Source organism: Xiphophorus maculatus, chromosome 8, assembly GCF_002775205.1.
Source record: "Xiphophorus maculatus strain JP 163 A chromosome 8, X_maculatus-5.0-male, whole genome shotgun sequence".
Lineage (NCBI taxonomy): Eukaryota > Metazoa > Chordata > Actinopteri > Cyprinodontiformes > Poeciliidae > Xiphophorus > Xiphophorus maculatus.
The window spans coordinates 25,319,888-25,332,553 of record NC_036450.1 but is presented as its reverse complement, the minus strand read 5'-3'; the positions used below and the strand labels follow the sequence as shown (position 1 = coordinate 25,332,553).

Genomic DNA, 12,666 nt, shown 5'->3' with positions numbered 1-12,666 from the left:
CTTAAATGCAAAATGTGTATATATACTGTAGGTATATAGTGTATATATACATATATATATATATATATATTTTTACATTTTTAGCTTAATTACTGACCCGACCCCGGATAAGCAGAAGAAAATGGATGGATGGATGGATGGATGGATGGATGGATGGATGGATGGATGGATGGGTTTTGGTTTGTCTGTAAACTCCACTTAATTGATCAATTACTAAATTAATTGGCTATTATTTCAATAATCGATTCATCACGATTAATCAGATTAATCCTTTCAGCCCAATCCTTATTTTAGGCTTTAAAGCAGTTTTTTCCAGTCACATTTGCTTTGAGTCTAAAACACCAAAAATACTCAACCAGGAGAGGATTTTTATTATTATTTTTGCTTAATAAACAGTAAAGAGCCATTCATACTTTGTTCAGGAGCCAGGAAATAGAGAAAAAAGCTTACATCCATTTTTTTTTTCCTACGCTGAACTTAGAACAGGACCTGCACTTACACAGCCCAGGAAACAGATTAAAGCTCACCAGCAGTATCAGTCCATAGAAGACTAAATTCAACCAAATGCACAGAAACATCCAATTTTAGTGGTGCATTAACTTGGAAATATCATGCAAGTAAACACCGGCACAACAAAACCTGGAAATATACAGTACATGTGCAATGGGAGGGTGTAAATCTCAACCGCTTCTTGCCGTCCAGCAGGTCAAACATGGAGGAAATCTTCAAGAACAGGGAATACTGTAGCATGCTGCATGGGTTTCCACTGTCTCACAGAGCAGCTCGGAGGGGTCCAGAAGGGTCCAGGGGGCAGGGGGGACACACAGAGGCGTCATTTCGGGGTCAACAACAACACTCCAGAGAAAGAGGATTAAAAACAATAAATTAGTAACAAAACACATAGTTAAATACACCCACACATCTCTCTCTGCGAGAGACGTCAGCTCTGTTTGCTCGCTTTCACAGGCAGTTTTAATCATACAGAAAAAATAAATAAAACAGCCACGATAATATTAAGAGCACAGGTAGGTAGTCATGCTTGTCATAAAAAAAGAAGAAAGAAAGGGGTTAAAATGGGTAATAAATATTCCGTATAGTGGAAAGAGCACAACAAGAGACTGCAGCCATAATAACATCAAGATCCATAACTGTATAATAGCGGAGAAGGAGAAAGCATCGCCGGGGAGCAGGAGAGAGAAAAAGTCCAGTCTGGGTGTTTCGGCCGCATGCAGGCCAGCTGAAGACGAGGCGCAGGCAGGCAGCGCTTCCTGCTCACGGCTGATATTGCGCCCCCTGCTGTGGGTGTAGGTCTGGTTGGGTCTGCTGTGGTCGTGGAGAGAGAAGCACTAGGTGGGTGCGTAGAGTGCCCGGGGGAACAACCCCCGTCCCGGAAAGCCTCAACCTCCTCCCCCCACCGTTCCATCCACCTGCACGTCTCTCTCAGAGCGGAAGCCTGGTCTCGGATTGTCGGCTCAGTTCTTTCAGCGTCACGTCTCCTCGGGCCGGCTGGAAGGGAGGAAGAGAAGGAAACAACTAATTAAGAGACGGCTAAAGACAATCAAAGGAGACGTCAGTGTCTTATTCAAGCATTGGAGCAACAAGCCCCGCCTACTTGGGAGTGGCTACTTAAGCAGCGTTTTGGGGAAATTGTAGTCGGTGATTTGACAGCAGAGTTATGGATTCAACATGCTAAAATGACACAATTTTTTATAAACTGTGTGATGCTGTGAGAGCTCTGGTGGAGGCAACTGCAAAAAAAACCAAAAAAAAACCCCCATCATCCTAGTACTACTTCCTGTCACCTCTTCGTTGCTTTTATCAGTAGTAACATCCAGCTGTTGATCATATAACTCACGTGAAAAAAGCGATTCCATTACAGTTTTGCAAAATACATTTATTTCAATATGCCCAAAAAAACACTTCATCCAACCGTAAAACCTTCTTATCGGAAAACGTGAGTTTTTTGTTTTTTCCACTATGCATGTGCTAAATCTGGCATTTGAATTGAGCCGTGTGGCCTCTACTTGTCAATGTTCAACCTGTCCCGCATGTGAGCTTTCCGTTTGTCCGTACCTCATCCCTGCAGCGGCGCGGCAGGGGCTCCCGAGCAGTGGAAGTGCACGTTTTGCCACCGGCTGTCTCGGCGGTGCCATACTCTGGTCTCCTCTGATTGGCTGGAGCGGGGACGGCCCTGGCCGTCTACAAACTGCGTCAGGCGGATGTAGGCGATGCAGGCCGCGTCCTCTCCGATCATGTGCACGTGAGGGTTGAGGATGGTGGTATGGATGGGTTTGCTGTTTTTGGAAAGGACTAAAGAAAGGACGGAACACAGCGTCAGGATGTAGATGTTCAGAAAGAAAGAAATAAAACGTTAAGCTGTGATCTTACGATTGTCAAAGTAAAATCTGTGGAAGTCCATGCCCTCTACCAGATTTCCCAGTCCCTCAGGCTCAAACGAGGTAAGACCAGGGTCACAGATCTTCCTGCAAAAAAACCAACCAAACAAAAAGAACAGGTTTAGCTGAAAATGGCAAGGAATATCAACGATTAATCATCTTCCAAAAATCTACTATACTTGTTGAAATCTTATAACTTAAGACCTGCATAAACTTCTTAATCAACAACTGGAAATAACATCAAGCTCAGACTTTACACCAGAGAGTTTTATAATCACCTCTCTGACTTCAGCACCAGAGATTAGTGACATTGTCACCAAGCGTCCCAAGACTCTGCTTGCTCAATGGCAGGATTGAGGAGGTCTTCAAAATGTCTGCCCACTGACCCATAACATCTCAAGTCGATGGTATCAGCACACTATCCTCACCATAGATGTGGTTGATGGTGCACTGCTTCCCCCTCCTGAGATGCCAAATGGTGGATCAGAATCTCCTTAAAGCCATATGGAAGTCTTTCTCCATGGTTGCACAAAACTTCTTCCATGCCTGAGCTTTCGCTTTGTTGGCCACTCGACCTACATTCTGCTCGGAGATCCGGTACCGGTATCCGGTATCGGGTGCTTCAGGGGTCCCACAGGCCAAACAGGCCCAATATGACTCCAACTTCAACTTGGCGAGTGTCCACCAGTGACTTCAAGGTTGTCGCCACTACAGGCACCAACCACCTTGCAGGCATAGTTCTGGTCAGGTGCCTCAACCATGGAGGCATGGAACATGACCCAGTTAGACTCAATGTCCCTACCCATCACCAGGATGTGTTCGACGTTCTGCTGGAGGTGGGAGATAAAGCTCCTTCTGACAGGAGACTCCAAAAGATATTCCCAACAGATTCTCACAGTATGTCTGATTCATCCTCCTCCAGCAGAGTCAACTCACTGGAGGTGGTTGTGATCAGGTGGAGATCAGTTGACAGTTCATCCCATCTCATCACCCGAGTGTCAAGACATGTGTCCGCCGATCAAATGAAACAACCATACTGTCAATCATTGAACTGCACCCTAAAGCGTCTTGGTGCCAAGAGCACATATGGACACGCTTATGCTTCAACATGATGTTTGTTGTGGGCGATCCATGGCTGACACAGAAGTCCAATAACACCACCCATGTTCAGATAAAGGGAGCTGTTCCTCCTCAGTTGGTCATTGATCCAGGTCATTGGGTCTCCAAATGTCTTCTGAAGTTTCAAAAACAAAACTATTCAGGCTGAAATGTTCTTCAAATGAAATCAAAGAACATGATCCTGACAGTGTAGCATGCTTTGTCCAGATGACAGTGGGTTTGATGAAACAGGTGTATGATGGCGTCTTCAATGCCATCTCCATGGTGATAAGCAAACTGCAGGGGGTCTTGATATGAGCTTGTCTGCTTTTCTAGGTTGGCCAGTAACAGTCTCTCCAGGACGATTATGATGTGGGATCTCAGGACAACAGGTCTGTAGACACCGATGACTGAAGGGTGAGTTTTCTTCAGTACCAGAACCAGCCAGGATATCTTCCACAACAACCTTCTCTTAAGTCAAGCTATTGTTGAATAGATGTTGCAGAATCCCACAGAGCTGCTCTTCAATTTCAGGATTTCAGGACTCTGAGGCCGACTCCATCCGGGCCTGCAGCCTTGTTCCAGTTCAGTCTCTCCGGCTGCTTCCTCACCTGACTTCTAGATACAGAAAAGTGGGAGGAGGCAAAGGGAGCATCTCTTGATGTGACTGAAGACAAACTTGTGGAAGCAGAAGATCCCTGACTGAAGTGGAAGATGAAACATCTCAAACTGAGGTTTGAGAAGAAAGCTGTGGGTCAGAGGAGGGTGGGGTGCCTGTGTGGCTGGGGGCAGGAGAAGAGGAGGAGCTTGTTCCTGTTGAAGCATGTGTTCAGTTCGTCTGCTCTGTCCAGGCATCCATCTATCTGAACTTCCTTTTGTTTTAAGCCTGGGGTCTTCTTCATCCCCAACCACACATCTCTGATATTGAGCCGCTGAAGCTTGCACTCTGGCTTCTTCTTGTACTTCTCCTTGCTGTCTTTAATTTTGACTTCAACTTGTCAAAATTAAAGACAGCTCCACAATAATCCCGTCTCCCTCCTTCAAGATTCTTTAGAAAAAGACTTGAAAAAGGTAAAAGGTGGGGAAGCTTTTTCAAGCTACTTTGATGGAAACATATAACTTAAGATATATAAAGAGGTGGAATTCCACCTGGACCGTAACAGAAAGCCTGTGGAGGGAGTTGGTGGGATTAGGGCAGGGGTGGGCAATCCTTGTCCTCGAGGGCCGGTGTCCTGTAACTCTTATATGTCTCCCTGGTTCAACACACTTGAATCCAACAGCTGAATCACCTCCCAAGTGCAGTCAAGTTCTCCAGAGTCCTGTTAATGACCTCATTATTTGACTCAGGTGTGTTGAAGTAGAGATACATCTAAAAGTTGCAGGAGACTGGCCCTCGAGGCCCAGAGTTGCCCACCCCTGAATTAGGGTGATGGCAAAGAGCCCTCCATCCATCCATCCATCCATCTTCTTCCGCTTATCCGAGGTCGGGTCGCGGGGGTAGCAGCTTCAGAAGAGAGGCCCAGACTTCCCTCTCCCCAGCCACTTCTTCTAGCTCTTCCGGGGGAATCCCGAGGCGTTCCCAGGCCAGCTGAGATACATAGTCCCTCCAGCGTGTCCTGGGTCTTCCCCGGGGCCTCCTTCCGGTGGGACGTGCCCGGAACACCTCACCAGGGAGGCGTCCAGGAGGCATCCTGACCAGATGCCCGAGCCACCTCAACTGGCTCCTCTCGATGTGAAGGAGCAGCGGCTCTACTCTGAGTCCCTCCCGGATGACTGAGCTTCTCACCCCATCTCTAAGGGAGAGCCCAGCCACCCTACGGAGAAAACCCATTTCGGCCGCTTGTATCCGTGATCTCGTTCTTTCGGTCATGACCCAAAGCTCATGACCATAGATGAGGGTGGGAACGTAGATCGACCGGTAAATCGAGAGCTTCGCTTTTTGGCTCAGCTCTCTCTTCACCACGACAAAGAGCCCAAACTGAAAGACTTGGAGCTCCTCACCAAGGACAAATCCTCAAAATGCCAGTGGAAACATACAGAAAGCTGGTCGGCAGGCAAAATGCCGTATGGAGAATGGTATAAAAAATGTTAGCCATGAAATTGTTTTAACAAAACATGAATGAAACAGACCTTTTTTAAACTGATACTACTTTCACATTTTTCATCAGAAATAAACTTCTGGCATGAAAAAAAAAAGTCTGAGCTCACACTGAAAACAATATTGAGCGACATTTACTTAGAAAAAGCTAGGCAGGTTTTAACACTTAGAAATTCCTTGCAATGTTCACCAGAAAAGTCTAAGTGGTCACTTTTACTTGAGTGTTACCAAATGTTGAAAAAAGTCAGGTTGTATCCACTCATCTTTTTCAAACAAACACTGTTATATTTTACAACGTGTTTGTCATTAGTGTACCAGGTCAGGTTCATCCCTACTATTGATTTGTTTTTTTCATCACATTAATTTTTCATGTTATCTCCTATCTTAGTGGAACTGCGCTTCCATCGCTGAGGACACACTAAATCTTCCCGTCCCTCTCCCTCAATCTGCTTGGCATTATTCTTAATTATACAGTAAGCAGAGGGAAGGGTGAGGGGGGATGTGGATGAAACAATGAATGTAATTACTCTTTAATCTTTTAATACAACACATTTTGCATGTCAATCAGATTAATGGTTCTTCGTGGCTGATGGAGAGCTTAAATGTTCACTTTACAGGAAGCACTTTCCTGCTGCAGGCCTGAACTTTTAAAAGCGGTGAAGGATGAGGAACGGTGGGGGTGGAGGGATGGGGGGGGGGGCAGACTCACGCGTAGGCCTCGAAGTCTCCGTTGTTGACGGCTTCGATAAGCTGCTCCGTGATCTTTATGATCTCCTGTTTGCGAGCTGCGGAGAGGAAGTAGAGAGAAGGATGTGACAGTCATCCTCCCCTCAAAAAATAAAACATAAAATAAACCCAACGGCTAAGCCAGAGCAAAAGGCTCTGAGGACCATCAGAGGCTGAGGCGAGTCACAGCAGAGCTGATCGGTTTGGTAGAGGTCCGGTTCCTGATTCCATCTCCTCCTTCAACTTTATACACACACACACATACACCATACAGCGTACATACCCCCCATTGTGTGTCTTGGCACTTGGTCGTTCCTCTACCTCCATTCATCATCCATCATATCTCTGTTGGACACATGAGGCTGCTGGAGCTCATGCTGCTATTCTTGTCCCCGGCCTTTGGACGAGATTTACCCTGTCCTCCTCCCGCTGCTTCCTCCCCACACTAAGTGAAGGGCTTAACTCACTCGGATTGTCTAGTTTCCTCTCTCTCTCTCTCTCATTTGCTCTCTCTTTCTCTCTCTCTCTACTTTTTGTACCATTTTCTATGATGAAAGCACCTCTGTGCTTCGTCTACATGCTCTCCTGTCACATAGCTGCATGTCACATAATGAAAAGTCAGTGAAACAGACACGTCAGACTGCATCCCTCTTTAATGTGCTTAAAGCAACATTTCAGTTTTAATTACAACAAAGTCCTGTCCCACGAAATTTCCACTGCTGGATTCTTTTGTCCTTGTTTCATTATAAATTTATACAGTGAGACATTTGGCAGCACTTAAATAAAGTGCAGATAAATTTATCTTCAGCTACTTTAACTATTAAAGGTTGGAGATGCACAGTTTCATTTGATTTCTGGGAAAGAAAAAGAAAATACTAAAAGATACGTTTGTAAAGATAGAAAATGGAAAAGGAATATGAAATGACATTTATATATATATTTATATAAATGAACTAAGTGTTGGGTTATCAGGTAAATGATTTTCCCGCTGTCATTGATGACCTCGTTCAGGGAGGAGACTGTTGCAATTAATCACCTGTGTTGCAAATTGACTCACCATTAGCTGCGTTTTCATTACAAATGTTGCGCAAAATGATTTCGGAATTTGCCTAATGACGAAAAAAGCAACAAGAAAAACTATCTTGCAATTTCAGTGTTTCCATTATACTAGAAATCTGATTAAAATCACAAGTGAATAAGATTGCTCACGAGATGAGTCTTTAAAAATCAAGCAGCACCGTCAGCACTACTTCCTGTAGTCTTCCTCATCTTTTTCAGCAATAGTAACAACGGGTTGTTGATCATCTGACCCGTTTGATGCGAACTGGACTGTTGCTCAGTGGTCCTGAGTTCAGTTCTTAGATGACATTAAAATGTGCATTTCCTTTTGGAAATAAAGGTCTCAGCATCTGGAGGATGAGTGCAGAGGAACAGAATCCACACTAGTTGAAGTCCAGTTCAGTCAGTCATGGTTTGGGTCGCCATGTTGTCTGCTGGTTCTGGTCCACTGGGTTTTCTCAAGTCCAGTCAATGCAGACGTCTACCAGGACATTCTGCTGATGAGCTGAACGGAGATGCTGATTGGATTTTCAAAGATACTAAAAGCTGCTTCAGCGACGATGGCGTTCCTGTTCCTGATTGGCCAGCAAACTCCCCTGACCTTTAACCCCATAGAGAAACTATGTGTTGTTGTCAAGAGGAAGATAAGAGACACCAAAGGAGCCCCAACCAAATACTGAGTGCATAGAAATGATGCTGTCCAGAAGTCTATTTCTTGGAAAAGGCTAGCTGCTGATCTGCCCAAAGACCAGGCCGGCACAGCTAAGTGCCTTTCAGTTTGTGAACTAACTTTCTTTTGTCTTATTTATTTTTGAGGGAGTCATCATGAGAAGAGCTCGATCAAGCTCTCTCGGTTTGTTAATCTCCTTTTGCCATCGGCAGCACTGGACTGTCCTTTATGACAGAAAGGAGATAATTCTGTCCCATAATCCGAAGCTTGGACCGCCGTACCAATAGACTTTCACGTATTTAAAACATACGAGGTCGTGATCGGGACTTTGGGCAGCTTGGGCAGCTAGTGATAACATGTTCATGTTCTGTGGCTTTTTTATTTTTTTATTTACCAACCGAATAATCTAATATTTTACAAGATATATTTTCATTTGCTGAAGTGTAAGCATGTGATGTCTCACTGAAGCAATAAAATAAGAACTGATGAGTTTCCATTCTATCTATGCTTTGACCTGCATCACAGTGCTGTCAAGGTGCTTCGTGTTTTATGTTGTAGAGGTATTGTTCCTTTGTACAAATTTCTACCCATCGACCTTCCTTTTCTTCACAACGCCCTTAAATCAGGTCAGGAAAATTGCTTATGAAAAGCAACTGACACAACTTTTCTAAGATGTTCTGTGTTGGCCTTTTTCCCCCCACTGTTGCTTCCAGTCAGTATTTAGGTCTGTCATTCTTCCACTGTCTGAGTTAAAATCAAGATTTTCATTTAAATTTTGACCTGCAGACAAAGTTAATCAATTTCTGCCATATCATGTGTTTTTGTGGTTAACAGGTTTTCCATCCCTCCCCCTTATTTTTCATTGAAGACCAATGAAAAACATTAAGAAACAACATTATCTGAAATCGACGTTTTGGAGCTTTACGTCATGTTATAATGTTTCCCCTCATCAAAAACATACCTGGAGTGTTGCCTTGACTCTTTCCAGCATGACTGAGAAATCCTTTCATCTCCCATGGTAACCATTCAGCTATGAAAAACGCGTGGTGGGACCAAATGCCACTAATTGCTACTTGGAGTTGCAATTTCCGACTCTCCCACTCAGCTCCTTCAGACTAGTCAGCAGCAATTAGCGAGCACCTAGTTGAAGTGTGCATTTGATGAGTTTATTATAGGAGCTACTTCTCAGTGCCGTGTACCAGAGTGGTGGGGGAGGTGGAACTTGGAAACTGCAGCTCTGAGGTGGAGTTTCATCCTAGAAGGCGGAGCTAGGTCCCTGCAGGCGTTTTGTACAGCTGAGTGGTCGCCATGGGAGTTTCAACAATTTCTCAAACGTGCATGAAAGAATCAAGGCAACACTGCAGGTATGTTTTTGATGATGGAATTTTATAACAAGATGTGAAGCTCAAAAAAGTAAATTTTACATAACACCGCCCCTTTAAAAGAGAACAAAAACAAATGCACACCCCGCTTTTCAAATTTTAACTAGTCAACATTTTTATAAACGATCATTTTCTTCCACTTCACAATAATGCTTAACTGGTTTGTTATGTAAAATCCTAATAAAATACAGTAGTTGGTGGTCGGGACATGAAAAATTTGGAAAATTACTTCCAAAACTCTTCCGAGGCACTCTAATATTCAGCAGTTTTTAATTCAAGCGAGCCAGCTGGGTGTAGTTGTGCAGTCGGGGCCTACCTTTAACATCCTCATCTTCGATGGTGGTGTTACTGCTGTCGGACGATTCCTGAAACAAAAAGAACACGGAGCGCGTCGATGACTGGAACCATGAAGCCAAATCAAACCTGGCTGTTCGTCCTGATACAGCATGCAGACCTGAACACAACACACTTACACCTCAGCCTACAGCGCCATCTTCACACAACGGTTATGCCAAAAATACAAAAGAGAAACAAACAAAGAAACAAAAAAAACACAACACTGCATTTCTTGCCGCAACCCAGGCCAATCCTCTCTGCGGATTGAGCCCGTCTCCGTGGGAACAAACGCAGAGACAGGTAGAACGCTTAGCCATGTTCAGCACACAGTCTGAGTGGAACGGGTGTTAATCTGGCCGCGTTCCTGCTGGCACACACTGATTTCTCAGAGACCTTCACTCGTCTGAACGCAGTGAGGCAGCATAAGACAACAATAAAATAAAAGCTCCACAGGTTCACGCCCACACACCTCTCTCATGCAGAGAAAGAAAATCACAAAAACTTCACAGTGTAAAAAGTATAAAATAAAAAGAGACCCTTTGAAAAACCCTTCTTAGCCCACCAGGGGAGAGGAGCAGAGTAAAGAGGACGGATGACAAATGACGGGGAGAAGACGAGGAATGAGGGAGACGGAGGGAGGAAAAGAGAGGATGTACCTTGATCCCATCTACGGGGTTATGGATGACAGTAGTCTGTGGCTCCTGGAGGAACAATGGAGAGAAAGAGGGGGAGGAAAAAAGAGAAAGCGGGAGTAAATGAAGGCGAAACGGAAAATGAGTTATGACCAAATGAGAGTCAGAAACAGTAAGACGAGAGTAACACATGGAAACGGGGAGAAAGTTCTGAACAATGGAAGAATCTGGGACAAACAGTGACAGCAAAAAAATATATAAAATGAATGTAATCATGTAATCATTATTCCACTTCGTTTAGTCTCTTGTGAAAGATGAGACCTAGCAGATTGTTTTTAGTTGTGCTATGAGTTAAGCCCTTTAAATCACACCAATAACCCACCGAGGGACATGTGGGGACATGTGGGGACATCGAGTCCATCAGAACTTACTCTGCTGGTCCGAATTCTTCCCAGAGTTTGATTCAAAGCTTCGTTCTTTTCAGTAGCTGTGTTTCCAATGCAAATGTAGGCAGAAACTTTGTCAATATTCCGCTAATGTCAGAAAAGACACAATTGTGCAATTGTGGTGTTTGTTTATTTTATTTTTTTTTTATAAAAAATGCAATTAAAAGTCACAAATCAATAAGTTTGTTCATGTGAAAAAATCTGGTTTGTGTCAGTGGAAACATGCTGTTGATCACGTGACACTTGTGTGATGCAAAGAAATTGCAGTTTTAAAAAAAACAAAAACAGAAGAAAAAAAATGTTATTCTAGCACAAAATCATTATTTATCAATAAAGACAATTTTTAATTTATTTTTTAAATGTCAAATTGTGCAGTTAGATGGTCAATGGAAACACATCTAGTGATTTAGGTCCACTGAATGCAACACAACTATTTCTACCACTATACAAAAAAAGAAAAACAGTAAAGTTTCCAAACTTTTTTCCCTTTTAACATCCAAACATAAGTGCAGCTCTGGTCACTAATTTAAATACACTCCTCTTGGATATGACACTTTAAAATATAAATGCAAGGCTCTTGTTTTTCTCTCGCTAAGAGTGAAATGATGATAAAAGGTAAAACGTCACTCAGTTTTGAAAAAAGGAATTAGGAGCACAGGTTTGAAGGGATGTGTTTTTTCTATTCCCCTCGGGTTAAAAATTAATTAGTAGGAAACATACATTCCTACTAACATTTCATTAAAGTTGCAGAGAAGCAGTGGCGCCCCCAAGAGGGGAGAAAATGTTGGTCACCCAACAGGGAACCTTCAGAGAATCATGTTGAGTTTATTCAAAGGAATACAGTCATCTTCAATCTAGACAGAAATGTTAAACCTAATAAATAAATATCAGACAGACAGACAGACAGACAGACAGACAGACAGACAGACAGACAGACAGACAGACAGATTTCTGTCTCAAAACAATCCTGTCTCAGAGTTCTACAGACATTTCCTTTCATGTCATTGTTGGTGTTTGACCTCTGACCTGCACTGTCAGCAGCGGGACCTTACATAGATAGGTGTGAGCCTATCTAGTCAACCAAACCTCTAGTCAACCTTTGCATCGACAGACATTCCCCGCGAAGCTGCGATTCAAAACTTTATTATTTTGCAGACACACAGAAAATACACATTCTTTCACTCACACACACACACACACCCGCACACACACGCACACACACTCTGTGCAGTGTAAATGTGGTCCGGACAGACAGACAGACAGACAGGACACAGAGCTGCGTACCAGTGCAGCAGAAGAGATGTTGCCTTTGGGACTGGTGACTATGCTGTTTCTGCTGCTGTTTGTCTGCGGCTGTGACGGAAACACAAAGTGTGGCATTAGTGCTCAGAGACAACGCAGACAGGTGCCATCTGCTGGCTGGGAGTGGGTGAGGACTGGACAAAAAAAAAAAAAGATACACTGTGTAATCAAGGTAAATATAGATAGCGGAGGAGAGCTCCAGACAAAATCAAGGAAGATCAGATGGAGTGTTTTTACGCAGGTATGGACAAGAAAAGGGTTTATTTTCTTGTGATTCTAACAACTTTTATAGAACTTCATAAGGTTAAAGGATCAGTTTATGACTATAATTTGAGCGCACTTGGTTTGCAATGGCCTAATCAAAGGATCTAAAGAACCAAGGCTTGACTGTAGTTGACGTTGCCAAGGGTGACACAACCAGCTATTAGGTTTAGAGGGCAGGTATGTTGTGATGGGATTAGGAGACTTTTACCTTTGAATACATGCAGACTGTACAGCCGAGGGTGGCCTGGCTAGTTTGG

The 12,666-nt window shown here is 43.6% G+C and overlaps 1 protein-coding gene across 4 annotated transcripts in view; it reads right to left on the bottom strand.

The window, feature by feature from the left end:
- Positions 1–348: 348 nt before the first annotated feature.
- camk2b (calcium/calmodulin dependent protein kinase II beta) overlaps positions 349–12,666 on the bottom strand; it is a 52,953-nt gene continuing 40,635 nt past the window's right edge. For 2 of the 4 annotated variants that reach the window (XM_023338113.1, XM_005806857.2), the window contains exons 15-21: positions 12,128–12,196; positions 10,422–10,466; positions 9,746–9,794; positions 6,302–6,377; positions 2,389–2,483; positions 2,074–2,310; positions 349–1,506 (exon numbers count right to left, since the gene is read on the bottom strand). In XM_023338113.1, coding sequence (XP_023193881.1) covers positions 2,075–2,310; positions 2,389–2,483; positions 6,302–6,377; positions 9,746–9,794; positions 10,422–10,466; positions 12,128–12,196 — 570 coding nt within the window. In that variant the 3' untranslated portion in view covers positions 349–1,506; position 2,074. The remainder of the gene's footprint in view (positions 1,507–2,073; positions 2,311–2,388; positions 2,484–6,301; positions 6,378–9,745; positions 9,795–10,421; positions 10,467–12,127; positions 12,197–12,666) is intronic. The other 2 variants (XM_023338114.1, XM_005806858.2) reach the window with 1 other exon arrangement.